Here is a 24,547-nt window from a genome sequence, read left to right on the forward strand (position 1 = left end):
GCTATCGAAAAAAAAGCTAGTATTTAGTTCTGGCTAATACTGCTTTGCTAGCTTGCCAGTCGCTCTCGTCTTTTTACAAAGATTTTGTTGTTTGTTTGTTTCTGTGTACCTAATGCTATTTTCGGTGTGTGTATATGTATTGAAAATGTGAACATTTTACAAAGTAATTTTGCTCGGTAGTTTTTTTTTTCTTTCTGGTGTGTTTATATTACGAACATTTCAAATGTTTTGTTTTCTTTGTACAACGTGAAAATAATACAACTGTTTATGTACATTTTGTACGGATGTACAGGTATTATTATTATTATTATTATTAACGATGGTGATTGCAATAAGATACACTGCTTTCCTCCGCCAGATGGCGGAAAAGTGATAAAGACAGTTAGACAAAGAGAAGAAGGGGGCGGGGAGACGGAGGATGCCAGTGACCGGTACGTCGTCACAGCACCTCGGCAAAGCGAACGATCGGCAAACCGCACTCCCGGTCTCATTTTCCCTTCACTATTCTCCCTTTCCCCTTCCATTATTGTGTTGCCTTGTCAGTTACCAAAGATGTCAGCCAGGCCGGGATTCTACCGACAGGAGCTGAATAAGACTGTGTGGGAGGTGCCGGAGCGATACCAGAACCTGACGCCGGTTGGCTCCGGAGCCTACGGTTCGGTGTGGTACGTATTCGTGTGAGTGTGTATTTGTGCATGGGCGAGGCTGCAGCCCCAAAAATGCCTGCCTGCATGTTGGCTGTGTCATCAAAATAAAGCTGTTTATTTTGTTCACTTAACATTCACTCCATCATCCAGGTTATTACAAAAGTGTCAAATGAAAATATTTTGTTTACCTTGTGACACGGCGTCCTAATAATTAATCCTGTGCATTCCTGTTGGATGGTGCATTAAACCCCCTTGAGTGCCAGTTGGAGCTCATGGTTGCTATGACGATACCCAGCCCTGACAGCATCAGTTAAGTTCAGAGGCAAGCAGAAAGGCGGATATCAGTTTTATGTGGCTGCGAGGGGGAAAATTGTGACATGAGTTCAAAACTGGTAGATTTTAAAGCACAGAACTTGATTCCGAATGTACCTAAAAATTGCCATCGTCCAAAAAGTAATCATTTACTTTGACTCTCATTACAATATCTTTTTTGTTATTTTTTTGGCAATGTATGCTGTGAAAAAAAGCCCCTGACAAATTCACATCACAAGTTCAAATCCTGTTTGCGATGGTGCGACACGATTCAGACTTCCCCTTTGTTGTGAAATGGAGTTGAATCATACCAACTGCTCTTTCGCAAGACCATCTCCTCACCTTTAACAATTTACAACAATCTTGTGAGGTTTTTGCTTAACTGTAGTTCATATTTTCACAACAGGTGATTTTTGGTTTGAAATGTCTCCACTGCTTCCTGGTCGTTTGTTGATTGCTTATTAGTTTCTTCTGCCCAGCTCATAGGTCAGCCAATCAGCTCGGCCCACATCCATTTTTGTCATTTAGTTATACTCCATTGTGGCACGGCAGAGATATAGACACTCTAGATTGTGATTTTTCACTTTAGATTTCATCCTGTTTTACTGCAGGCGCCACTTCAGGCGCAAACGAATACGCGATATATGATTCTCTCATTTCGACGACGATGAATAAAACATCTCCGATGTTTGCCGTTGAGTGCCATTTACTTGCCGCGGCGTCAGAATGTGTTTTTATGATAGCAATTGAATAAATGGTTTACAGGTTCGATGTTATTATGCGCGCACATATATCCAAGATGCATGCATATTTTATGGCAACCGATGGATGTGAAAAAAAATTGCTGGTTGATGAAATATTAGTCACAAATAACAGCGGGTTAGATTGATGAACCCTTTCATGCATAAGCTGTGCATGTCGTCGCCGCTGTGCCTGAAAGGGTTAACCACATAAATCGATAAAAAATGAAATCCAACCGCCAACATCCTCATCCCGCAACTGAATAAATGCGCTTGCGCTACACCCGAGAGCCAAACGCTCCGTGTATGGAAAATGGCATCACGGCAGAGACATGGCATGCGCGGGCTTCATGTCGGAAAGATTGGCTGAAATCCGACAAGGGGGCATCTGGAGTGGCAGCAGGGTGACTCGGAGGCCCTGGAACAGGACAGCGCAGTCGGCCAATGTGAGATGGACAAACCAAAAAGCCAGCAATATGCATCAGATGGTGCAAATATTTACTTTGGTTGAACCACTTTGAGAATCTCAATGCTTGACCTCATAAATCTCGATTTTTCTCCAGTTCTGCCTACGATGTGATCCTGCGACAGAAGGTGGCGGTGAAGAAGCTGTCGCGGCCCTTCCAGTCGCTGGTCCACAGTCGCCGCTCGTATCGAGAGCTCCGGCTCCTCAAGCACATGAAACATGAGAATGTGAGCGCATCCTGACGTTGAGAAATAAACCCGAGCGAGCAGCTGAGCAGCCCGGCTGCCTGCGCTTGTATTGATTGAAATGTTCCGTCTGCTTTAGGTAATCGGCCTGCTGGATGTCTTCACACCTGCTGCAGCGTTGGAAGACTTCAATGAACTGTAAATATTGAACCTGAATCTGGAAGTGCATTGCCACCATGTTTGTCTCTCATATGCTTCTTTGTATGTTCCCTCCCCCCCGTAGCTATCTGGTGACCAACCTGATGGGTGCGGACCTGAATAACATTGTCAAATTCCAGAGGTTGTCCGATGAGCACGTGCAGTTCTTAATTTACCAGCTCTTGCGTGGTCTAAAGGTGAGTCGCTGTGCTAAAAGGAAGCGCTGGAGAAAGTTTGGTGTTGAAGGGCCACGTTAGATTTTGAAAATAAAGAAAGGTTCGGGTCATTTCTGAAGTCAAGATTCGAATTATATCCAAAATGTTTACATTTATGTAAAAAAAGTTCATTTTACACTTGGATCAATATTAATCATTCACTTTGGTTGAAATGAAGTGAATTCTAATCAATGAACAGTGACAGTATTAACACACAAATTTATTTTGACTGATATTTTTATTGTACGCACCGGGGGAAAAAAAGTCACAAATTATTTTCAAACATAAGTAGAATTTCTGCTTGATTTTTAAAAAGAAATGTGCAGTAAAGAATTGAAATATTTTAGAAATAGAAGCCAAAATGTAGAATCTAAAATTTATTTTACAAGTTCAATTTTTTTGTTTTCATGTTGCATAAAATAATTGAATAAGCTATTAAAAAAATAAAATGTATGTACAGTATATAAATAAGTTAATACACGTTAAATGTATTTGTAAAGTGATTTTACGAGTATTGTATTTGAAATAACTCAATAAATCATCCATTGAATAACATAAGTCTTGAATTTGGAAAAATATATTTAGATTATTCATATTTACAAAATTATTTTTACAATAAATGATTGAAGTTGAATTACATCAAAAATGCTTTCTTGAATATTTTTATTGTATAATTTAGAATTTTAAAAAATGAGCCAATTTTCTGGACTCAAGTAAATGTATAAGTCAAACTTGATTTTGCCAACATTTTTATTATTTACAACAACAAAATAATTCTCCATTATTTACTAAATAAATAAAACAATGTTAAATATACTATGTATGGAAAATTGTGTTTTTTTAAAAGTAATCTATTACTTTTGCAAAGTAAATGGATCAAAGAAATTCTTGTTAGACTGACCGATTTGTGTCTGAAGCATGCTAAAAATAGACGGCTCCAGCTTTTCAGTCTGGCGCGTTCCCATGGAAACGGCCAAAAGCAGCCTCCCTCTTAGACGAGCGAGTTTGCCTGCGAGTGTATGGCCAACTGCATTGTTGACCCTTGTCTTTGTCATTTATCTCCTCACGCATGGTGCCGAACAGTACATCCATTCAGCGGGATTGATTCACAGAGTGAGTGCCTTCACTTTCTGTCGCTTTGACCATCAATTTCCTCCGGGGCATGCGTGGCTTTCACACCGCCACGTAATCTCGATCTCAGCTCCGTATTTTCTTGCAGGATCTCAAGCCAAGTAATGTGGCCGTGAATGAGGACTGTGAGCTGAGGGTAAGTGCGTAAGCTTGCGTTTTGGCGTCATCACCTTTGTTCGAACGCCTGCGCGCAACCGCCCGTCCCGACAGATCCTCGACTTTGGCTTGGCCCGCCAAACGAACGACGAGATGACAGGGTACGTGGCGACTCGTTGGTATCGGGCGCCGGAAATCATGCTGAACTGGATGCACTATAATCAAAACGGTGAGAGCCCCCCCCCCCTCCCGCCCCTTCCCATCCCCCCACTGTTTATTTATTGATCTGTGGTCTTTTTCCGCCAGTTGATATTTGGTCAGTGGGATGCATTATGGGAGAGCTGCTGAAAGGAAAAGTCCTGTTTCCTGGCACTGACTGTATCCTTTATCAGCATCGGAAGAGGCCGCAGTCGTTCCCCTCACCCTCCATTATCTTTGCAAAGTGATCCACGGAGGTCTTTTGGATTTGCATGACAATCTCTTTTCCCGAAGGCGAGCACAGAAAAGGAGCCAGAGGAATGAATAGCGGCCGCCACAAAAGGCCTTGAATTAGCCCGCTTGTTGTGTTTGGTGTCAGGGGGGAGCAGTACTGAAACCAATTTGATTAAGTGATCTTGGCTAGAGTCTGTCTTTAACTGCTCCTGCTCCAAAAAAGATATCGACCAACTGAAGAGAATCATGGAGATGGTCGGGACGCCGACCGCTGACCTCTTGGAGAAGATCTGCTCTGAGCATGTGAGACGTGACATCACACAAAAGAAATTGTATTGAAATCAGAATCTGAATCAGAATCATCTTTATTGGCCAAGTATGTAGAACACACAAGGAATTTGTCTCCGGTATAACACGCTGCATTAGTATTAGTATGAAATACATTGGCCGTCGTCGTCATATTTTCATTTAAAATTGAGTATCTATTTTTCTTCAGTGGGGCGGAAAAAAGGTATTTTGTAAACATTCAGTTTAGTATGAATTCAACTCGAAATTAAATATAAAATGGAAAAGAAATAAAAACACCTGGCGGCTGGGCATCAATAGATCGTTGTCGCTGTTACAAAATAATCCTTAAAAATATAAGGATACATATTTCATCTGTGTTGTCTGAAATGCTGTGTTTCAAATCTGTTGGGCAGAATTTTTTTTTTTCCAATTCACTCATGTGAAAAGTTTGATAATATGCAGTCGGTTCCTCTGTCATGCAAGAGATAGGACCAAGGTGGGGCATGGCGTTGCATGTCAGGGATGCCGTACTATACTATCAATCAATGAAAGGACTGCTCTATAATAAATATGAAATGGAAAAGGTAAAAAAAAGAGTTTTGGTGCATGTGACTGAACATTACCCGGTGTCCGCAGGCACAAAAATACATCCAATCTCTGCCTTTTATGCCTCAGCAAGACCTGGAGAAGATCTTCCGTGGAGCAAATCCACTAGGTCAGCGCTTCTGTTTCATTACCATACACGTGCATGAGTATTATTCTTGCTTCCGGCGCCATCTTTTGACTTCCGCGCTTAATACAGCCGTCGATCTGCTGAAGCGTATGCTCGTCTTGGACTGCGACGGGAGGATCTCGGCCAGCGAGGCTTTGGCCCACCCTTATTTCTCGCAGTACCACGACCCGGATGACGAACCCGAGGCGCCGCCTTATGACCAAACCCTCGAGAGTAAAGACCGCACTCTCGAAGAATGGAAAGGTGAGATTCCGCCAGGAACGTATCCGTGCAACCTATTGTTTCCGATTTTGATTTTTCTTTTTCCCCATGGACAGAGTTGGTGTTTACAGAGGTGAACGGCTTCAAAGCGTCCGTGAGCAAGACTGGCAGCCTCCAGGTGGAACAGTGAGGCTCCGTTCCTTCAAAAACAGACTCAAAAAGGCGGCACAATGACTGTTACTGGGAAGATTTCATGTCCGATGCGAAAGTTGCATCCTGTTATGATTATGTTTTTTACAGTTTTTTTTTTCCTCCTGCGAGATTGAAAGAGGAACAACGCAGCTCCTGATGGGCGTTTCATAAACGAAAGCAACTTTACAGAAGTGTTTACAGACTCCACGAGCGGGGCATGGAACATGAAAGGACATAGGGCACGCTAGGACTTCCAAAACGAGAACACAAGCGCCATCTGGTTCCTCATTATTGCAACGACAAAAAAAATAAACCCAGAGAGACTTTTTCATGTCATCTTTTGAAGGCTTTGCGGCCATGCCTGACAGCAGCTTTGCATCAAGCCCGCATACCGCATGAGTGTACCTTACCCGCTTATTAAAGGTGAACCTATCATACATCAAGAGCACACATTCAGCATCGCCGAAGGAGGATAATCGTATCACGATCAGTTCTCCCCATGAAGTATGAACATCATCATCTGCAGTTTACAGAGAAGTAAACACCAACTGTGCTTTGAATCAACAATGCGTTGTATACAGTATATGCCAAAAGGTCTGTTTACGGAGAAATATCCACAGAGTCCTATTATCCTTGCGCTAATTTACTTGACGAGAATCATGTTTTACTGAAATTGTATGTATGTCATGTCACAGTTGAACAGTGTCTTCAGGATCGCTGGTGGCATGCGATACAATGCGGAGGAGCCATGAAGTTCCTCATTTTTTTACATGCGGCAGGTAGCACGTAATGTACTCTCATCATTTAAAACATTTTTTTTAGGTATTGCCATTCTTCATTTCTGTTCTAATGAAAATTCTGTACGGCCATGTTTTGATTGTCAGTCAATTTTTAGGACACCATCTTGAATGAAGGCTGTTATGTCGTAATCAGGTATCTGTGTCTTTGTGATGACAGCAACCGCAAATTGGATGGGGAAATTGATGGTGTAGGAAACTGCAGCACTTAGAATTTAAAAATGTTTTTGTCACTCTACTATGCAAGAATTAACAATTGCCTTCGATACAATGCTCACAATTTTCTATTTTGTATGACACTTCATTATGACTACGATGTTAGCAAGACTACTATAGAATATTTTACGATGCTGTACTGGACAATACTAGTCCACATGCTAAATAAAATATTAATATATATACACACACACACACACGGTCATATTCACCTGAGCCCTACTGCGCATTGCAAAAATCTGAGTACTGTATTTTCCGCGCTATAAGGCGCACCTAAAAGCATTCCGTTTTCTTAAAAGCCGACAGTGCACCTTAAAATCCGATGCGCCTTATATATGGATTAATATTCTTATTTATTGGATGTAGTATTTTAAATGTGCTGTAAAGCGCTTTGTTACAGCTGCGGCAGTTGTGAAAGCGCAACATAAATAAAGCTGTATTGTATTGCCATTAGCGTAGCTCCTTGTAGTGGATGCATACTGCAACTGCAGCAACTATTGTGGCTTCCATTCAATGCGACTCGCAGTGCGCCGTATATATAAAAAACGTTTAATAATAGGCCATTCATTGAAGGTGCGCCTTATACTCCGAAGTGCAGAAGATATGGTCATTGATAGTGGCACCCCACAAAAAAGATTTGTAATTACCTGTAGTTGCCACAAGGTGGAGGCATTACATGACTAGTCTACCGGAAACTCCTCAACTCACTTCAAAATGCGTCATTGTCAACAAAATGCCACCAAATGGCGCACAACATAACAAACTGAGCATATATGTGAAAAATACTTCTAGACTTTGGATAACCGTAGTCAGATTTATAATTTACCACACAGCACAATGTAATCTTAGGTAGTCATCATTTTTTTAACTTCACCGATTTCTAAGATTAGCACTAAAAATGCAGTCAAGCAGAATAACCAGGGCAGATGTTTGTCTCACATTACTGACACACCCATAAACTGCCCAGGGCGACCGAGAGGCACAATAGATGCATGCGGTTGTGTGCGTGTGTGCGTGTGTGCGTGCGTGCGTGCGTGCGTGCGTGCGTGTGTGTGTGTGTGTCTGTGTGATGGGGGGTGTCCAGAAAGACCCCTGGAGGAATTCTGCCACGCAAACTTCTCCACAGGACACACTGCACTCCTTCCCCTGCAGTTATCAGCAGACGCTTTGGATTTTCTTCCCTCATGAGTTTCCCCGACACAGCAGAACCCAAGCGGATTAATCTGCTCACCTCCAACTTCTCGGGGATGGCTCTGTGCGGCTCCAGGACAGGATTCTACAGGCAGGACCTCAACAGAACTGTGTGGGAAGTCCCGGAAAGGTACCGAGATCTGAGACAAGTCGGGACGGGCGCTTATGGAACTGTCTGGTGAGGACCACTAACATTTTGACTGCAAACAAAAAACAAACAGAAAAACCTTTGTGTATTTTACTTGCTTTTGAGGCTTTTTGCCAAGTTGGGTCCCCCTACTCTGACACAGCTGGCTCCACAAGGACCCCCACTTTGCATTGTGTTGTGCGGGCAAGGGGGTCTCCAAAGAATAGCACCCCCCGGCCTCTTTGTTGTTAAAAGTCAAAGAACTTTTCTCCAGCTAACATTTGCACTTATCTGGGTGGAGGGTAAAGTTTCAATTAACACAAATGACTGGGGTTAGTAATATTTTAAAACAAACACTTATTTAAATGTGTCTGTATTGACTTTAAAAGGTTAAGCAGTGAACTTAACAAATTCACTGAAACGCCTTACAACCCCCCCCCCCAAACAAACAAACAAGAAGCCGCCATAATATGCAGTTGCGTTTAATTCAGTGATACTATTGCACACCACAAGAGGGAGACGGCGCTTAATTCTACCATTTCAGTTCAGCGTGGGACCGGCGGACCAGCTCGCAGGTGGCCATCAAAAAGCTCCATCGGCCTTTTCAGTCCAAACTTTTTGCCAAGAGGGCCTACAGGGAGCTGCGCCTCCTCAAACACATGAAACATGAAAACGTGAGATGAATTAAATCACTTTTTAAAAAAAACACACAAACACAGCATAATTCCTTCCCATTTGGTTTCTCTTGCGTAGGTGATCGGCCTGCTTGATGTTTTTGCGGTGGAAATTTCCCTTGACCGCCTTCGAGATTTGTAAGCTCTAATTCTATTTTACCTTTAACCCTTTCAGGCACAGCGGTTACTACAATGGACAGCTTATCATGTGATCAGGTTACAAGGTGCATGAAAGGGTTAAATTAAAAAAAATATATAGTTATTTTGTTTAAATCCAACAGCTACTTGGTAATGCCCTTCATGGGTACGGACCTGGGCAAACTCATGAAGCTGGAGAGGCTGTCAGAGGACAGAGTTCAATTCCTCGTCTACCAGATGATGAAAGGACTCAAGGTGAGCGCCTCAGCCTCAATTCAGTTGTCAAAAGTTGCCACTCGTGTCTAAATTTCCCCCAAATACAATTCATGTCTTTTTTTCATCTCTCCTCAGTATATTCACTCCGCGGGGATCATCCACAGGGTGCGTGACCTCTCAGATTAGGCACTTTTTGGGGGTGGGATCCGTACTCCTTTCCCCAATTCCCACACTTGAGGCTTTGTTTTTCTTTCAGTCCTCAAAAGAGAACAACACTATTTAAATGTTAGTTTTAAGAGAGGAGCCACTTGATAAATACATAATATAAAGTAACATCTTCTGTCATGCAAGTGTGTGTGTGTGTGTGTGTGTGTGTGTGTGTGTGTGTGTGTGTGTGTGTGTGTGTGTGTGTGTGTGTTTGCGTGTGCTGACACATACAGTCAAACCTAAAAAGTAAATATGTTGATATGGTGCAGTCCAAACAATAAATTTTGTGTTCAAACTCCTTTCAGGACCTGAAGCCAGGAAATCTAGCCATCAATCCGGACTGTGAATTAAAGGTACAGTATGTCGTCTTAACACACAGCCCTCTCAAAAAATGGAATTAGCTGACATAAGGCATTTTGCCCACTTCAGATTCTCGACTTTGGCCTGGCGAGGCAGGCCGATGCGGAGATGACAGGCTACGTGGTGACGCGCTGGTATCGAGCCCCCGAGGTCATTCTCAACTGGATGCACTACACGCAAACAGGTTTTTCCTCAGTTCAACTCAATGTTATTTCCAGAGCACCTGAAAAACGACCATCATTCCATACAAGGTGCTGTACACGGATTGAAGACAATACTAGCATAAAAAACAATAAACACCAAGGAGCAGCAAATACAATGGACAAAAAAGAAAGGGTCCCAAAGTTGATCCCTGTGGAACTATGGAAAGTTGGTCAGATTTTTTTTTCTCCATCTTATTTTCTGTTATTTTTTTTCCAGTAGATATCTGGTCCGCCGGTTGCATTATGGCAGAGATGCTCCTGGGGAAGCCACTGTTCAAGGGCAACGATCGTATCCTGGAGAAATCAACATGAAAGTGTTATTTAAGATGGAAAGCAAAAATAAGTCAAAACGTGAACCTTGACATCAGGCTTGTGCCAGACCTGGACCAGCTCCGAGAAATCATGAAGATCACCGGAACACCGGCTGCAGACTTTGTGATGAAATTACAAAGCCAAGATGTAAGTGTCGAAACCCAACGCACACACTGTATGGCCACAAGTATTGGGACACTTGGTAATTATTCTGACGGGATATGCAAATGTGTCAACCTTAATAGTTCTTAAAATCCGAAACTCATCTGAGCATGCCTTTCGACAAAGCAGTGTCTTCCTTGCAAATTTGGGGGCACGGAACTATAAAAATAAAAAAAGAATACGCAATAATAATGATGTCATAAAAAAGAAGCGAAAATAAAATCAAACTGAAATGAACTAGAATTACATTGTGCAGCAGTCTCTGGGTTACATTTAAATTGCATGTAAACATAATTATCAGACATTAACCCTTTCATCCACCAATAATGACAACCTGATTAGGCGTCCACTCTAGGGTTAAATTTACATGACAGAAATAGAGAAAAATAATAATAATTGAAAATATTTTTTTGGGATGGAATAGGAATTAAACCAAAATTAAATTACAATTATATTGCGGGAAAATTACATTAAATTAAAATTTATGGAAGAGGATTGCCTTCATTTGAAATGGTAACATTTTAATTTTTTTTCCTGAGTAATTTTTTTTTTCTTTATTACTGGTCATCTCATTCTCTCTTTTTCATGACACCCCACATCCCAAAAAAAGGCCCCAAAGTTTTTTTTTTCCTCAGTGAATAAAATAAGCTCCCGTAAGAATGAAATTAAATGAAAAACAAAGCATGAACTAATTTACATTACATTAAATTACTTTCCAAAAATAATATTGAACTAAATTCAAATTAAAACTTGAACTGGATTTAAATTCAAACTAAATAACTGGAATAAATTAAATTGAATCAAAATTGCAATTAGATTAAAATAAAATTACATTCAAATTAAATGAAAAATAAACAACACATTAACACGACATCACACGACAAATAAATAACATGTACTTCACGTGAAATCCAATGACAATGTCCTCAAATAAATGAGAATTAAACTAGAATTACATTTCAATTTGATTCAAGTTAAAATGAAGTAGAAGGGTGTCTAAAGGATTGAATCTGTAACACCGTATTTCCTCCGAACAGGCCAAAAACTACCTCAGAGGTTTGTCAAAAGTACCCAAAAAGGATCTCCATTCCATCTTTTCAAAAGCCAGCTCACACGGTACGTAACTAGCTCCATTCCAAAAGAACCACCACAGAAACGATTCCACTCGATTTTCCCACATCGCAGCCGTGTCCGTGTTGGAAAAGATGTTGCTCCTCGACCCCGAGGAGCGGGTCAGTGCCACGGAAGCCCTGGCTTTTCCCTTCTTCGCCGACTTCCGCGACACGGAGGACGAGACCGAGGCGCAGCCGTACGACCAAACCATGGACAACACGGACCTGACGCTCGACCAGTGGAAACGTAAAAAGCGAGCCTTGCACCTTCAAACTTCGGGTCAACATAAACCCTCATGACGGTTCCATTTTTTGATTGTTTTCATAGGACATACTGTCACAGAGATACTAACCTTCAGGCCTCCACAGGACTCCAGAGAAACATCACTTTAAATAATGTACAAATCCAGGCGAGGTACACAACCCCCGAACTGGCTGCCAGCCGGCTTGCAGATCTCAACAAATGAACATTCACACTAATGAACATTATAGAGTCAACATGCATGTTTTTGGAATGTGAGTGATTTGTTTTGTTTTTGAGCATAGGAACATGTTAGTATGCGGTTTATTATTTAATAAATGTGATATTTTGTCCTAACAAAACAGAGTGACTTTTTGCATCCAATCTGTAACTTTTGGTTCTCATTAGATTGCATAGATGTGCAAAAGAACATGGGCAAGTTCAAAATTATGATTTACATTTTTTTTTTATTCAAGCATGACTTTGAACTGTATTCCATTGAACAGGTCACACGCCATATTTCTTCTGTAGGGCTGCGACAGATGATGCGTCCAAATTGGCTTGATGGAGGAAGTCGAACACTTCTTTCAGCACTGAGTGGCGGCGGGGCAGGGGGAGGAAAAAAAAAACATGCGTAAGAATAACTCACGGGAAATAATGGAGTTGAAATCATCCCACCTTTTTTCTCCGATGAAGACATGAACATGACGGCCGTGTCGAAGCGCCTCACGCTCGAGAGACTCTTGAGGATGTCCGCTGTGACTTCCGCAGATTCGTTCCTGCACAAGCAAGGACGTTGGCGTCGTTTCGTGTATGTGCCCCCCCCAAAAAAATGTTATTGAGCCGAGGCACATATTTCACTTGCGAGGAATCTTAGCACAAAAAGTCGAGCTGAACCATTTTGGAGAATAAAAATAAACATCTCGCACCCATCTAAATGGTGCACTACTGCCCCCTGCTGGCGGTTTGGAGTACATGGACCCAAATCAATTCATCTCAATGAAAAAAAAAATCAAATCACATAACTCAACCTTGGCATTGAATGTTTTGTTTCCAATGGACTTAGGTCGTTCTTGACATTTTAACTGATTCAATATATATGACGGTGCCTTTTTAGATGCTTGCGTAATGCGATACCACATGGCGCTAAATGTACTCACTGGATGAAAAAATCCCTCATCGTCTGCAGGATCTGAGTGAGGATGTGAGGTTCGAGGGAGCTCTGGAAAATGCGCGCGTACGCCTGTGGCTTAATTTGCTGAAAGAAACGACAAAACAGTGATTGATTGCTGGCTTTGAATGGTGTTTTTTGAAATTTCACTCAATCCAACCTTTAAGTATCTGTAAACCATTTCCGGCTGGTTTCCAATCGTGCGTAGGTCAGCTTCGAGCTGGAAACTTTTATCGGGTGGAGGTGGGAGCTTTATCGAGGGGGCTTTGTGCGATAATTCAGGGGGAGGAAGGCTTTCCTCTGGATGCTTGGGTTTGGCTTGTGTGCTTGTCGAAGCTCTGTTGAGGAAAAAAAAAGACATTAAAATGTTTGTGTGCAAATAAAATCAAATGTGAAGTTGTGAGTCTGATTTCAAGCATTTTTCATCAAGATGGTTCAACCGACTGTTCGGACAGCGAGGGGGAGGCCGTCATATCCTGGATGTTGATCTTCTTGGCGGAGGGCGACTGGCCATGGTGGTCCGTCGCCACATCAGGTACCGTCACCTTCCCGCTGATCTCCTCGATGTCAATCCTCCTCATCGGTTTCTGAGCAGGGTTAGAAATCGTTTTTGTCATTTTCGTTTTTATTGCATTTGGAGTTGTTGACGAAATGTAGTTTGAATTACTTGGTTTGTTACCAAACTGGTTTGTTAGTTTTAGTCTTAGCCTTTTTTTATTTTTTAAACAAGCCTCCACAAAGTCAATACTGGATATGTCACGCTTTTCCGTTCCTCGTTTGCCAAGGTGCCACCATCCTCGGGTGGATTTTTGGAGTTTTAATTCTCATTGGAAAGACGATAACCTCATTTCCATGTGAAAACAAGTCAAAGTGGCTCTTCGTCGGGCGTGAAAAGAGATATGTGAATTTCTCACAGTGGAGCGCAGGTGATCCGCTTTGTCCACGGGCTGCACCGTTCTCCTGCGGGAGCCTTCGGACGTTTGAAGCAGGCCAGTGGAAACGTCGTTCTGATAACGCAAGCATCAGATTTCAGAAAAAAAAGGACAATGTCTAAAAGCAGGAGAAGGTAAAAACATACAAATTGAAGTTTCTGAAGTTCACTCTGGGCTTGCTTGTTCCCTGGTTCCAGCTTCAAAACCTCCTGAAAATCTATTTTTTTTTCTTCGTCATATTCTTTATTTCACGTGATTTTCATGATTCATATCAAGTCGAAGTGTCACCATTCCTGGCTTCCTCCAGCTTCCCCAAAGCCACTCGGGCAGTGGCTCGCCGTGCGAACGCCTTCGAATACGTGCCGTCTAATGAAATGGCCTTGGTGCAGTCTTCTTCTGCCTCCTCGAACCTAACGTCACACGGATTGTGATTTTTTTTCCCCCCCGAATGGGGAGGGGGGGGGTACGGAAACGGGCATGACGTTTCTTACCGCTCCATCTTAAGGAAGGCCATGGCTCTGTTGGCAGGCAGCAGCAAGTTCATGCAGTCCGCTTCCATCCCTCGGCTGTAGCACTCCACGGCCGCGTCGTACTTGCCCTCTTTGAAGTAAGCGTTCCCCTGGAGGAGCCCCAATGTCAAGAAAATGTATTGGAAAAAAATAAAATAAAAATAATCGGATCGAGTAGCCGTGCGAGGGTTTCAGTAAAGAATCTTACTCTGTCTTTTTGCACAACCGCTTCCTGCCGTCTTTGTTGCTCCTGGTCTACGGCGGGATCGGCCTGAGCCGACGTTCCCTCGCTTGGCTCCTGAGTTCCAAGCATCTGACAAAGAAAACTGGTAAGATATTGCTTACCCCATTTCTTTATAGTTTTTGTCCTTTTACAAACCACAACCTGTAGTTTCGCTGGAAGATAACCAACCTAGGCTGGCCGGATGTTAAATTCGCTGCCACCAACTCAAAACTTTTAATCTGACTCACCTGTTTGATTTTTTTCTCTTCATTTTGTGCTTCTAGGTTGCCCGGGTCAAGTTTGAGAACGGTTTGGTAATCTGTGCAGAAACATGACATCACAAATAAATCACGTACATTCTCTGGAAGCCATTACGAGAGCTGCCTTATAACATCTGCCTTCAACTCAGTTCTGCAGAATTTACTGAGTCATACAGTATGTTCATTTTTAATGATTTCATACTAGTCACACGCCTTCTAAAGCGGCCTCGTAGTTCTTCAGTGCAACGCGGACCGCTCCTCGCCGCGCATAGGCTTTAAAGTAGTTGCCGTCCAAAGCGAGGGCCAGGTTGCAGTCTGACTCGGCAACAGCATACCTAAAAAAAAGGGCAAACCGGTAAGCATGCACAGAGTCAAGAAAAAAAAATGTTTTTTGCATTTTCAATGTGAATGCTTACTTCTTGAGGCGGTAGAACGCGGTGGCTCGGTTCGTGGGAAGAACGGGATTGTAAGGATCCGCAGCCATTCCTCTGGAGTAACACTCGATGGCATTGTCATATTTGCCCTCTTTGAAAAATGCGTTGCCCTGATGATAAAGCTGCGTTATATTTTTTTTGGGGGGGGGGGCATTTCATTTATCATTTCAATACATTTGAGCTGGCTCTTACCTTTTCCTTCTCTGCTAAAGCTCGCTCCTGATCAACTTCCTCAGAGTCTGACTCGGTGGGACTCTCCTCCTTATCTACCTCCTCCAAAGCCTTGGCCTAGCATTAAAAAAAAAGCTTTCTGGCTGCATGGAGACTAAATGAGCACAAAACTTTTCTGCTCTTTCATACTAATCAAGACATTGCTAACCACATCAAACTTGTCCCACGATTGATAATCATTTGAGCGGATCCTCGGAGGCTTCTTGGTGTCCGTCTCCTCCGCTTTGCAGTCACCGTTGGCCATTTTCATTTTCTTCTTCGCCCTCGTTTTTGCTTTGTAGTCCTTGTTGCGCACAGGAGGTAGGTTTGGCTGTAAAAGGAACAAATACTACTAATGCAATCTGATATTATACATGTGTGTGAGATTTGCAACTACAGCAAACCTTGGGGATCCCCTGCTCGCCTCTCCTCAATTGCTCATCTTTGGTCTTCATATCAGTCTCCCAGGTTGCCAGCTCCTTCATGAAGCTTTGCAGGTCCTCCGCATTCTGCCGCATTTGCATTTGCAACTCGAGTGATTTGTTTGGCCCGGCCATGATTTCTTCCCTTCGAATAATGATAAAGAACGTTTGCTTTTATTTTGATGTCACTTCCAGCGAAACCCCGAGTTTCAAGTCATGCTCGTTTCGCTCACGAGCTAACAACAATGCTAAATAGTAAATACCTTTGAAGTAATCGATCGGATTCAATCAAGTTTAACGTCTGGCACTACCTTATCCTTGTTTCTCCGGCTTACAGGCGCGATTCAAATGTAATGTAATGAAGCAGTCGTAAATAGGAGCGAATTCATGTGATGATAATGTTGTCATGGAGCCATGACAGCAGGTTCCCAGCATGCTTTACATTGTGGAGCATGCGCAGTATAATGGACGACGTTTTTTTTCTATTCATATTTTATTTACGCTATTAATAGAAGACATTGTGATTATATTATTACTCAAAATGTGGTTTTATTTTCTTTTGTAAATATTATGAGTATATTTTCGTTTTATTTTTAATCTTTTGATCCGGCACTACTACATGACGTCACAACCCAGCAATGACCTCTCCTGCTAGCTAAGGCTGGCTAGCCGGGAGTACTTCGCCAATATCGCAACTGAGCCGAATACATTTTGAAAACAATGGGGCAGACGAAGCAAGAAGAAGAATACGGATACGATTTATTCCCGGAGAGGAACGCGGGGAAATACAAGAAGGGCTCTGTCGCAGAGAGCCTTTTAACTTTCAACCACAAATGTCAGGTCATGTTACAGTTAGCCGTGGAAACCAGTGAGTAACGCTATCGTTACTTTATTTTCAAAGTAACTCGCACGTCGTATTTTATAGGGCGCAACTAACAGTTTTTTTACATACTGCGTTGCTTTTAATTACCATGTCATATAGAAGCTGCTGTTAGCAGCCAATTTCTTAGCCCGCTGTAATGTGTATGTATTTCTACTGTATATTCGTAATGTGGTCCTTTTTTCGATTTAACGTGATATGCTTCATTCAGGTCCATATGCCAAACTCCTCCTCGGTGCCATGAAGAACTCTGGATGGTAAATTGCATTCATAAACATTCGTATTAATGCTTGTAGTCCAAACGAAAACAGAGAGCAGTGTTGGGGTACAGTTAGAAATTCACATTTAATTGAGGCAAGATAAAAATGAAGCGTAAAGTGCATTATTAACCCTTTCAAGGGACAACGGTTACTGCAGTGGTCAATTTATCAGGTTACGGGTTGTCATTATTTGTGCATGAAAGAGTTAAAATTGCTTTAATTTGTTGAGGAAATTAGGGCAGTTCATGGTCTTTTTATTTATTTCACATAGCTGTACGTGTTCATTCATTCATTCATTCATCTTCCGTACCGCTTGATCCTCACTAGGGTCGCGGGGGGTGCTGGAGCCTATCCCAGCTGTCTCCGGGCAGTAGGCGGGGGACACCCTGAATCGGTTGCCAGCCGATCGCAGGGCACACAGAGACGAACAACCATCCACGCTCACACTCACACCTAGGGACAATTTAGAGTGTTCAATCAGCCTGTCATGCATATTTTTGGAATGTGGGAGGAAACCGGAGCACCCGGAGAAAACTGTACGTGTATTTTATTTATTTATTTATTCATCTTGTATCTGGCTAAATTCAGTGTTTAAGTGCAGGAGGCTACGTGTTTCATGAAACATGAAAGGATAAAGCGACAGTTTTTTTTTTGTAGTTTTTTGTAACCTGATGTTGTCCATCCATCCATCCATCCATCATCTACCGCTTATCCGGGGCCGGGTCGCGGGGGCAACAGCTTTAGCAGGGAAGCCCAGACTTCCCTCTCCCTAGCTACTTCTTCCAGCTCTCCCCGGGGGATCCCGAGTCGTTCCCAGGCAAGCTGGGTGACATAGTCTCTCCAGCATGTCCTGGGTCTTCCTCTGGGTCTCCTCCCGGTGGGACATGACCGGAATACCTCACCGGGGAGGCGCTCAGGAGGCATCCGAATCAGATGCCAAAGCCACCTCATCTGGCTCCTCTCGATGCGGAGGAGAAGCGGCTCGACTCTGAGCCCCTCCCGGATGACTGAGCTTCTCACCTTATCTCTAAGGGAGAGCCCGGACACCCTGCGGAGAAAACTCATTTCAGCCGCTTGTATCCGGGATCTCGTTCTTTCGGTCACGACCCATAGCTCGTGACCATAGGTGAGGGTTGGGACGTAGATCAACGGTAAATTGAGAGCTTCGCCCTTTGGCTCAGCTCCTTCTTCACCACGACAGACCGATACAACGTCCGCATCACAGCAGACGCTGCACCAATCCGCCTGTCGATCTCCCGCTCCCTTCTGCTCCCACTCGTGAACAAGACCCCAAGATACTGGAACTCCTCCACTTGGGGTAAGATCTCCTCCCCGACCCGGAGGGGGCACTCCACCCTTTTCCGACTGATGACCATGGTTTCAGATTTGGAGGTGCTGATTTTCATCCCAACCGCTTCACACTCGGCTGCGAAACGCTCCAGTGAGAGTTGGAGAGCCCCGTTTGAAGGAGCCAACAGCACCACATCATCCGTACCCCATACCCACGAAGCACCCCCCACAGAACTCCCAGAGGGACACGGTCAAACGCCTGCTCCAAGTCCACAAAACACATGTAGACTGGTTGGGCGAATTCCCACATACCCTCAAGGACCTTGCTAAGGGTGTAGAGTTGGTCCACTGTTCCACGGCCGGGACGAAAACCACACTGCTCCTCCTCAATCTGAGGCTCGACTTCCTGACGGACCCTCCTCTCCAGCACCCCTGAATAGACCTTACCAGGGAGGGTGAGGAGTGTGATCCCTCTGTAGTTGGAACACACCCTCCGGTCCCCCTTTTTAAAAAGAGGGACTACCACCCCGGTCTGCCAATCCAGAGGCACTCTCCCCGTTGACCACGCGATGTTGCAGAGGCGTGTCAACCAGGACAGCCCCACAACATCCAGAGCCTTGAGGAACTCCGGGCGGATCTCATCCACCCCTGGGGCCTTGCCACCGAGGAGCTTTTTAACCACATCGGTGACTTCAACCACAGAGATAGGAGAGCCCACCTCAGAGTCCCCAGGCTCTGCTTCCTCCAAGGAAGGCGTGTTGGTGGAGTTGAGGAGGTCTTCGAAGTACTCTGCCCACCGGTTCACAACATCCCGAGTCGAAGTCAGCAGCGCCCCATCCCCACTGTACACAGTGTTAGTGGTGCACTGCTTCCCCCACCTGAGACGTCGGATGGTGGACCAGAATTTCCTCGAAGCCGTCCGGAAGTCGGCTTCCATGGCCTCACCGAACTCTTCCCACGCTCGGGTTTTTGCCTCGGCGACCACCGAAGCCGCGGTCCGCTTGGCCAGTCGATACCCGTCAGCTGCCTCTGGGGTCCCACAGGCCGTAAAGGCTCGATAGGACTCCTTCTTTAGTTTGACGGCATCCATTACTGCCGGTGTCCACCAGCGAGTACGGGGGTTGCCGCCACGACAGGCACCAACCACCTTACGGCCACAACTCAGATTGGCCGCCTCAACAATAGAGGCACGGAACATGGTCCACTCGGAACATGGGAAAAGCTCTGTCGGAGGTGGGAGTTGAAACTCCTTCTGACAGGGGATTCCGCCAGACGCTCCCAACAAACCCTCACTATACGTTTGGGTCTGCCAGGACGGACCGGCATCTTCCCCCACCATCGGAGCCTACTCACCACCAGGTGCTGATCAGTTGACAGCTCCGCCCCTCTCTTCACCCGAGTGTCCAGAACATGCGGCCGCAAATCCAATGATACAACTACAAAGTCGATCATCGAACTGCGGCCTAGGGTGTCCTGGTGCCAAGTGCACATATGGACACCCTTATGTTTGAACAAGGTGTTCGTTATGGACAATCCGTGACGAGCACAGAAGTCCAATAACAAAACACCACTCGGGTTCTGATCGGGGGGGCCGTTCCTCCCAATCACGCCCCTCCAGGTCTCAGTGTCATTGCCCACTTGAGCATTGAAGTCCCCCAGCAGAACAAGGGAGTCCCCAGCAGGAGTACTCTCCAGCACACCCTCCAAGGACTCCAAAAAGGGTGGGTATGCTGAGCTGCTGTTTGGTGCATATGCACAAACAACAGTCAGGACCCGTCCACCCACCCGAAGGCGGAGGGAGGCAACCCTCTCGTCTACCGGTGTGAACCTCAATGTGCAGGCACTGAGCCGGGGGGCAATGAGTATGCCCACACCTGCTCTGCGCCTCTCACCGTGAGCAACTCCAGAGTGGAAGAGAGTCCAACCCCTCTCGAGAGAACTCGTACCAGAACCCAGGCTGTGTGTGGAGGCAAGTCCGACTATAACCAGTCGGAAATTCTCTGCCTCACACACCAGCTCGGGCTCCTTCCCTGCCAGAGAGGTGACATTCCATGTCCCAAGAGCTAGCTTCTGCAGCCGAGGATCGGACCGCCAGGGTCCCCGCCTTTGGCTGCCGCCCAGCTCACATTGCACCCGACCCCTTTGGCCCCTCTCATGGGTGGTGAGCCCATGGGAAGGGGGACCCACGTTGCCTCTTCGGGCTGTGCCCGGCCGGGCCCCTTGGGTGTAGGCCCGGCCACCAGGCGCTTGCCAACGAGCCCCACCTCGAGGCCTGGCTCCAGAGGGGGGCCCCGGTGACCCGCATCCGGGCAAGGGAAACCTAGATCCATTTATTGCAATCATCATTGGGGTCTTTGAGCCGTGCTTTGTCTGGCCCCTCACCTAGAACCTGTTTGCCATGGGTGACCCTGCCAGGGGCATAAAGCCCTAGACAACTTAGCTTCTAGGATCATTGGGACACACAAACCCCTCCACCACGGTAAGGCGACGACTCACGGAGTTGTTGTGAATGCTAAAAAGACTGCGACTCAAAACGTTTCGCAAGTTAACAACTCTATATAAGGACATTTAGATTGTTTTTCAACATCCTTCAGCGCTTTGTCTAATGACATCTCGATGAATTAGTATAATGCTTTTGTCCACCAAATGTCTCACCGTGATGGAACACCAGTTTGTCTTTTCTCAGTGTGAAATGGTTTTTCTGCTTAACCCAGTACAGTGTTTAAAGACCGCCATTTTGCCTGCGAAGATTGCGACGGGACGGTCAGCGGCGGATTTGACGCAGCGACGTCCCAAGTGAGATCACCTGTTGGTTAAATTAAGATTTCAAAACCAGAACATTGTGTGTAATTTGATTATTATTTTTTTTCTCCAGATTGTCTTGTGTCAGAACAACATCCACCAGCAGTCGCACATGAACCGAGTAGTCACGCATGAGCTCATCCACGCCTTTGATCACTGTCGAGCTCACGTGGACTGGTTCAACAACTTCAGACATTTAGCGTGTTCCGAGGTGAGTGTTGTCCTGACGTGCCTATGAGCAGAATTCAGAATCTTTTTATTTATTTTTTGTCCTGCACTACATCAACAACAACCAAAGCAACGTGGGAGATTAGCATTCCCACATGAGAGACGGAGAAATTATAATTTACTACACATTTATTTTTGAATTTTAAATTAAATAAATCGATTGAATTGTTAAGAAATATTGGAAATAAAAAAAATCATGAGCAACAAATGTAGCTTAATTTTTTTTAACGGAGTAAAATAAAAAAAAATATTGACAAACAGCAGTCAACTTGCAATACTTTTTCTTTAAAATAAAATGAATTAGTAAAAAAAAAAGTCGATACCAAATGTAGCCTACAATGCATTTATTTCAATTTTGCTTCCATGAATAAAATATCATGTAATTTTGTGGGCAAAAACATAAAATGCAACTTTTATTCACATTTCTAAAAGAATTTAAAAGTCATTTTTGAATGATAAATTCAAATAACAATTCATATAATTTTTACACATAGTATAATTTGTGATTAATTATTATTATTTCATGGGTAAAATAAAGTACAAGTCAATTGAAACAAATGAAATCCAACCGGTATTTGTAAAATAATTTCAAATATATCTTTTCAAGTCACATTAATGACCAGTTGACCTCAAATAAAATGCAAAAAATGAAAATAACCGTCAAATCTAAACAGAGTAACAAATCCACTTTATGATGCATTTACTTTGACGAGAGTTTCATGGGTAACATAAAACACGTACTGTATACTGCGGGTGTCAAACACATGGCCCGCGGGCTGGAACCGGCCCCAAGGAGATTCGATCAGGCCCGCAGAATAATTTAAAAATAAAAAAATGCATTAAAGAAAACACTGAATTAATATTTTTAATGCAATTCATAGACTATCCGATAGGGGTCACATTGTTTTCTCTTTAGTTTGTAAAGTAAGGCAGGGATTAAAATTACATTTTATATGCACATGTGTAAATGGTTCAAAAAAATATGGCAATGTATTGATCAGACCACATTTTGTTGCGTCGTATCAGATTCGTGCAGCCAACCTCAGTGGCGATTGCTCCTTTTCCAACGAGGTGGCCCGTTTTCACTTTGGCATGAAGCAGCATCACCAGGTGCCCTTTTTTTTTTAGTTTTTAAAAATTTCAAATCCACACCATAGAGGGCATTCCCTTTTTCTAATGCGTGTGCCATCTGCTCGGCCCAGGAATGTGTTCGTGGCCGCGCCCTGCGCTCCATCCTGGCCGTGAGGAAAATCAACCGCCAGGCGGCGGAGAAAATCGTGGATGAGGTCTTCGACACGTGTTTCAATGACCACGCGCCCTTCGGTCGGATCCCGCACGGCAAGAAGGATGCCAAGTTTGCTCACAGGGATTATGAGAACAGGAATCGGTATTATGCAAATCTTTAGGATGGCACACAAAGTTTTGATGGATTTTTTTTTTTTTTTTTTGGGACGGGAAGGCGATATGCCCCCTGGGACTTGTCCTTGGAACAAGAAACATTCATTGTCACGTTTTGGACTTGAGTTTTATATAAAGGGGATCAACATAGTTATTTTGGAAGCCAAATATCAAGAAACACTTTTTTTTTTAAATCTTGCAGTGACCTTCGCGAATCTACTGTAAATACAACAAAATCAAAACCCCATGGGGATTAAAGTACAAACTTCTTCCAAGTCTTTAACAGCCAACTTGAGTAGAAAATGAAGCAAGTCCGAGTTCTCCGTCAATGTGCTCGTTCCGATCTTGCCATAAAAAGTCATTGGCGAAATCGTCCATTGGACATTAGTGCCACAAAGGATCCCGTATCCTTCCGCGCGGGGGTAATGAGGGGCTGGAAAAAAAGTTATTAGTGGAATTAGCGTCATAATCCCTCTCCATTATCCTTCCCTTCTTCTTATATCTCAAAGACGACACCCTCCGCATCCTAATCGCACTTTCACTCGCCGGAGAAATAGACTCCAAGTTGTGCTCTGATTTAAAAAAAAAAAAAAGTACACACAAGGCAAAAAATGATTAGGTTTAATTTAAGGGAGCTTAGCAAGACGATGACAACGAGCTTCTTGAGAAAACGAAAAGACCAGACTGTGACTCATACTCTGATTTGGATTAGTTGACTAAACAAATGGTGCAAAACAACAGATTTATGACTGGAATTGCAGACATATCAAACGCTTGCTTTGAAACGTATTTGTTTAACTCGGGCACCCCAAACTTCACATGCATTATGCATTTTTTTGTTTTAGATTCAAGATTGATTCCCTTTGCATCACATTCGAGCAGCACTATTTGCAAACATCTTGTAGTTCCTACTCTGTCCTCTAGAGTGTACTTTTGGACCACTAAGCTTCTTCCTCCCAAACATTCTGCTTCTCTTCAAAGTTGACAAGCAAATTGCTGTCCTTTTTTTTTTTAACTGATACACATAATTGAATCTGTCTCGTTGAGTCTTGCTTGAGTAGAGACGAGGTGCTGTAATAAAAAGTGCCACAGAGGAGACATTCATTAGTCCACCTATTTAAGCAGGCGGCACCCTTTGCGATCTAATTACGATGCGCCGGCATTGCTGAATGCTGCCGTACGACAACGCCACTAATGAATTCATCGCGTTAATCAGATTTAACTGTGAGGACACCGTGCTTGCCTTTGTGCAGTTTGTAAGGTGTCTCCACGTGACTGGGGCAATTGTGTGGAAATGTTTGAATTATTTAACCGCGGATGTGACAAAACACTTTCGACGCTGGTCAAAATAGCACGATATTGTTTTTGAGGTCCCTGCTTCAGCGTTCAAGGTTGAAAGTACAATTCGGAAGTCCGGGTGACTGTTCTAAACCTTGAGGAGGACAAGAAAAACACATAGGGAAATCTAGACAAGAATGATGGAACTCCTTACCTTCGCAGCATGTGTATGACGTGGTGTCCCACAAGGCTCACATCTAAGTACCTTTTCTTGAAGTATTTTATTAATCTTTCAAGTTTCTGGCACTGAATTTCCACATGCTCATTACTTCAGTATTTATCCTTTCAATTAATGTGTACAGATGGCACGAAATGATGTTCAACCGTCATAGAAGAGCTCATGTTTATATATGGTATAGGCAACTGCAACAATTAAGTGAAGTGCTCTAATTCATTAG

At 43.8% G+C, this 24,547-nt stretch overlaps 4 protein-coding genes across 9 annotated transcripts; 3 read left to right on the forward strand and 1 right to left on the reverse strand.

The window, feature by feature from the left end:
* The first annotated feature begins 358 nt into the window (after window positions 1–358).
* Window positions 359–6,149, forward strand: mapk11 (mitogen-activated protein kinase 11). The gene is made up of 12 exons (XM_052055659.1): window positions 359–665; window positions 2,263–2,392; window positions 2,490–2,548; window positions 2,634–2,745; window positions 3,847–3,876; window positions 3,983–4,030; window positions 4,105–4,219; window positions 4,297–4,368; window positions 4,646–4,725; window positions 5,347–5,425; window positions 5,513–5,686; window positions 5,761–6,149. Exons 1-12 carry the CDS (start codon window positions 553–555, stop codon window positions 5,832–5,834), a joined length of 1,086 nt encoding a protein of 361 aa, XP_051911619.1. The 5' UTR covers window positions 359–552; the 3' UTR covers window positions 5,835–6,149.
* Window positions 6,150–6,297: 148 nt separating this feature from the next.
* LOC127593904 (mitogen-activated protein kinase 12-like) lies at window positions 6,298–12,123 on the forward strand. 2 transcript variants are annotated; one of them, XM_052055656.1, is made up of 12 exons: window positions 6,298–8,218; window positions 8,712–8,841; window positions 8,921–8,979; window positions 9,123–9,234; window positions 9,331–9,360; window positions 9,708–9,755; window positions 9,832–9,946; window positions 10,186–10,254; window positions 10,345–10,424; window positions 11,477–11,555; window positions 11,625–11,798; window positions 11,880–12,123. In XM_052055656.1, the coding sequence occupies exons 1-12, from the start codon at window positions 8,034–8,036 to the stop codon at window positions 11,942–11,944; spliced, it is 1,146 nt and encodes a 381-aa protein (XP_051911616.1). In that variant the 5' UTR covers window positions 6,298–8,033; the 3' UTR covers window positions 11,945–12,123. The 2 variants fall into 2 exon arrangements, with proteins under 2 accessions (XP_051911616.1, XP_051911615.1); XM_052055655.1 differs by having other exon boundaries at window positions 10,183–10,254; window positions 11,880–12,121.
* Window positions 12,124–12,136: 13 nt separating this feature from the next.
* Window positions 12,137–16,417, reverse strand: rpap3 (RNA polymerase II associated protein 3). 4 transcript variants are annotated; one of them, XM_052055651.1, is made up of 17 exons: window positions 16,265–16,417; window positions 15,936–16,098; window positions 15,701–15,862; window positions 15,514–15,609; window positions 15,304–15,431; window positions 15,101–15,222; window positions 14,876–14,946; window positions 14,613–14,717; window positions 14,387–14,514; window positions 14,184–14,305; window positions 14,042–14,112; window positions 13,878–13,970; window positions 13,408–13,550; window positions 13,124–13,301; window positions 12,953–13,050; window positions 12,471–12,571; window positions 12,137–12,385 (listed from the first exon to the last, which is right to left on the reverse strand). In XM_052055651.1, exons 2-17 carry the CDS (start codon window positions 16,086–16,088, stop codon window positions 12,300–12,302), a joined length of 1,857 nt encoding a protein of 618 aa, XP_051911611.1. In that variant the 5' UTR covers window positions 16,089–16,098; window positions 16,265–16,417; the 3' UTR covers window positions 12,137–12,299. The 4 variants fall into 4 exon arrangements, with proteins under 4 accessions (XP_051911611.1, XP_051911612.1, XP_051911613.1 ...); XM_052055652.1 differs by having other exon boundaries at window positions 16,217–16,411; XM_052055653.1 differs by having other exon boundaries at window positions 13,417–13,550; window positions 15,936–16,412.
* Window positions 16,418–16,560: 143 nt separating this feature from the next.
* On the forward strand, window positions 16,561–23,909 carry atp23 (ATP23 metallopeptidase and ATP synthase assembly factor homolog). 2 transcript variants are annotated; one of them, XM_052055660.1, is made up of 6 exons: window positions 16,561–16,821; window positions 17,045–17,090; window positions 21,098–21,179; window positions 21,259–21,396; window positions 22,440–22,523; window positions 22,616–23,909. In XM_052055660.1, the coding sequence occupies exons 1-6, from the start codon at window positions 16,674–16,676 to the stop codon at window positions 22,817–22,819; spliced, it is 702 nt and encodes a 233-aa protein (XP_051911620.1). In that variant the 5' UTR covers window positions 16,561–16,673; the 3' UTR covers window positions 22,820–23,909. The 2 variants fall into 2 exon arrangements, with proteins under 2 accessions (XP_051911620.1, XP_051911621.1); XM_052055661.1 differs by having other exon boundaries at window positions 16,720–16,821; window positions 21,103–21,179.
* The last annotated feature ends 638 nt before the right edge of the window (window positions 23,910–24,547 follow it).

The sequence above is a fragment of the Hippocampus zosterae genome, chromosome 21 (genome assembly GCF_025434085.1).
Source record: "Hippocampus zosterae strain Florida chromosome 21, ASM2543408v3, whole genome shotgun sequence".
Lineage (NCBI taxonomy): Eukaryota > Metazoa > Chordata > Actinopteri > Syngnathiformes > Syngnathidae > Hippocampus > Hippocampus zosterae.

What these genes read in the sequence shown, in the direction of transcription:
- mapk11 (XM_052055659.1), top strand. Translation starts at nt 553, where the DNA reads ATGTCAGCCAGGCCGGGATTCTACCGACAGGAGCTGAATAAGACTGTG. An exon ending in GGAGCCTACGGTTCGGTGTG is followed by an intron (nt 666 to 2,262) that starts GTACGTATTCGT and finishes ATTTTTCTCCAG; the next exon opens with TTCTGCCTACGATGTGATCC. An exon ending in TTGGAAGACTTCAATGAACT is followed by an intron (nt 2,549 to 2,633) that starts GTAAATATTGAA and finishes TCCCCCCCGTAG; the next exon opens with CTATCTGGTGACCAACCTGA.
- rpap3 (XM_052055651.1), bottom strand. Translation starts at nt 16,088, where the DNA reads ATGGCCGGGCCAAACAAATCACTCGAGTTGCAAATGCAAATGCGGCAG. An exon ending in GCCTTCCTTAAGATGGAGCG is followed by an intron (nt 14,306 to 14,386) that starts GTAAGAAACGTC and finishes GTGTGACGTTAG; the next exon opens with GTTCGAGGAGGCAGAAGAAG. An exon ending in GTCTTCATCGGAGAAAAAAG is followed by an intron (nt 12,386 to 12,470) that starts GTGGGATGATTT and finishes GCCGCCACTCAG; the next exon opens with TGCTGAAAGAAGTGTTCGAC.
- atp23 (XM_052055660.1), top strand. Translation starts at nt 16,674, where the DNA reads ATGGGGCAGACGAAGCAAGAAGAAGAATACGGATACGATTTATTCCCG. An exon ending in ACAGTTAGCCGTGGAAACCA is followed by an intron (nt 16,822 to 17,044) that starts GTGAGTAACGCT and finishes TGCTTCATTCAG; the next exon opens with GTCCATATGCCAAACTCCTC. An exon ending in TTGACGCAGCGACGTCCCAA is followed by an intron (nt 21,180 to 21,258) that starts GTGAGATCACCT and finishes TTTTTTCTCCAG; the next exon opens with ATTGTCTTGTGTCAGAACAA.
- LOC127593904 (XM_052055655.1), top strand. Translation starts at nt 8,034, where the DNA reads ATGAGTTTCCCCGACACAGCAGAACCCAAGCGGATTAATCTGCTCACC. An exon ending in TTCAAAAGCCAGCTCACACG is followed by an intron (nt 11,556 to 11,624) that starts GTACGTAACTAG and finishes CCCACATCGCAG; the next exon opens with CCGTGTCCGTGTTGGAAAAG. An exon ending in GACGCTCGACCAGTGGAAAC is followed by an intron (nt 11,799 to 11,879) that starts GTAAAAAGCGAG and finishes TTGTTTTCATAG; the next exon opens with GACATACTGTCACAGAGATA.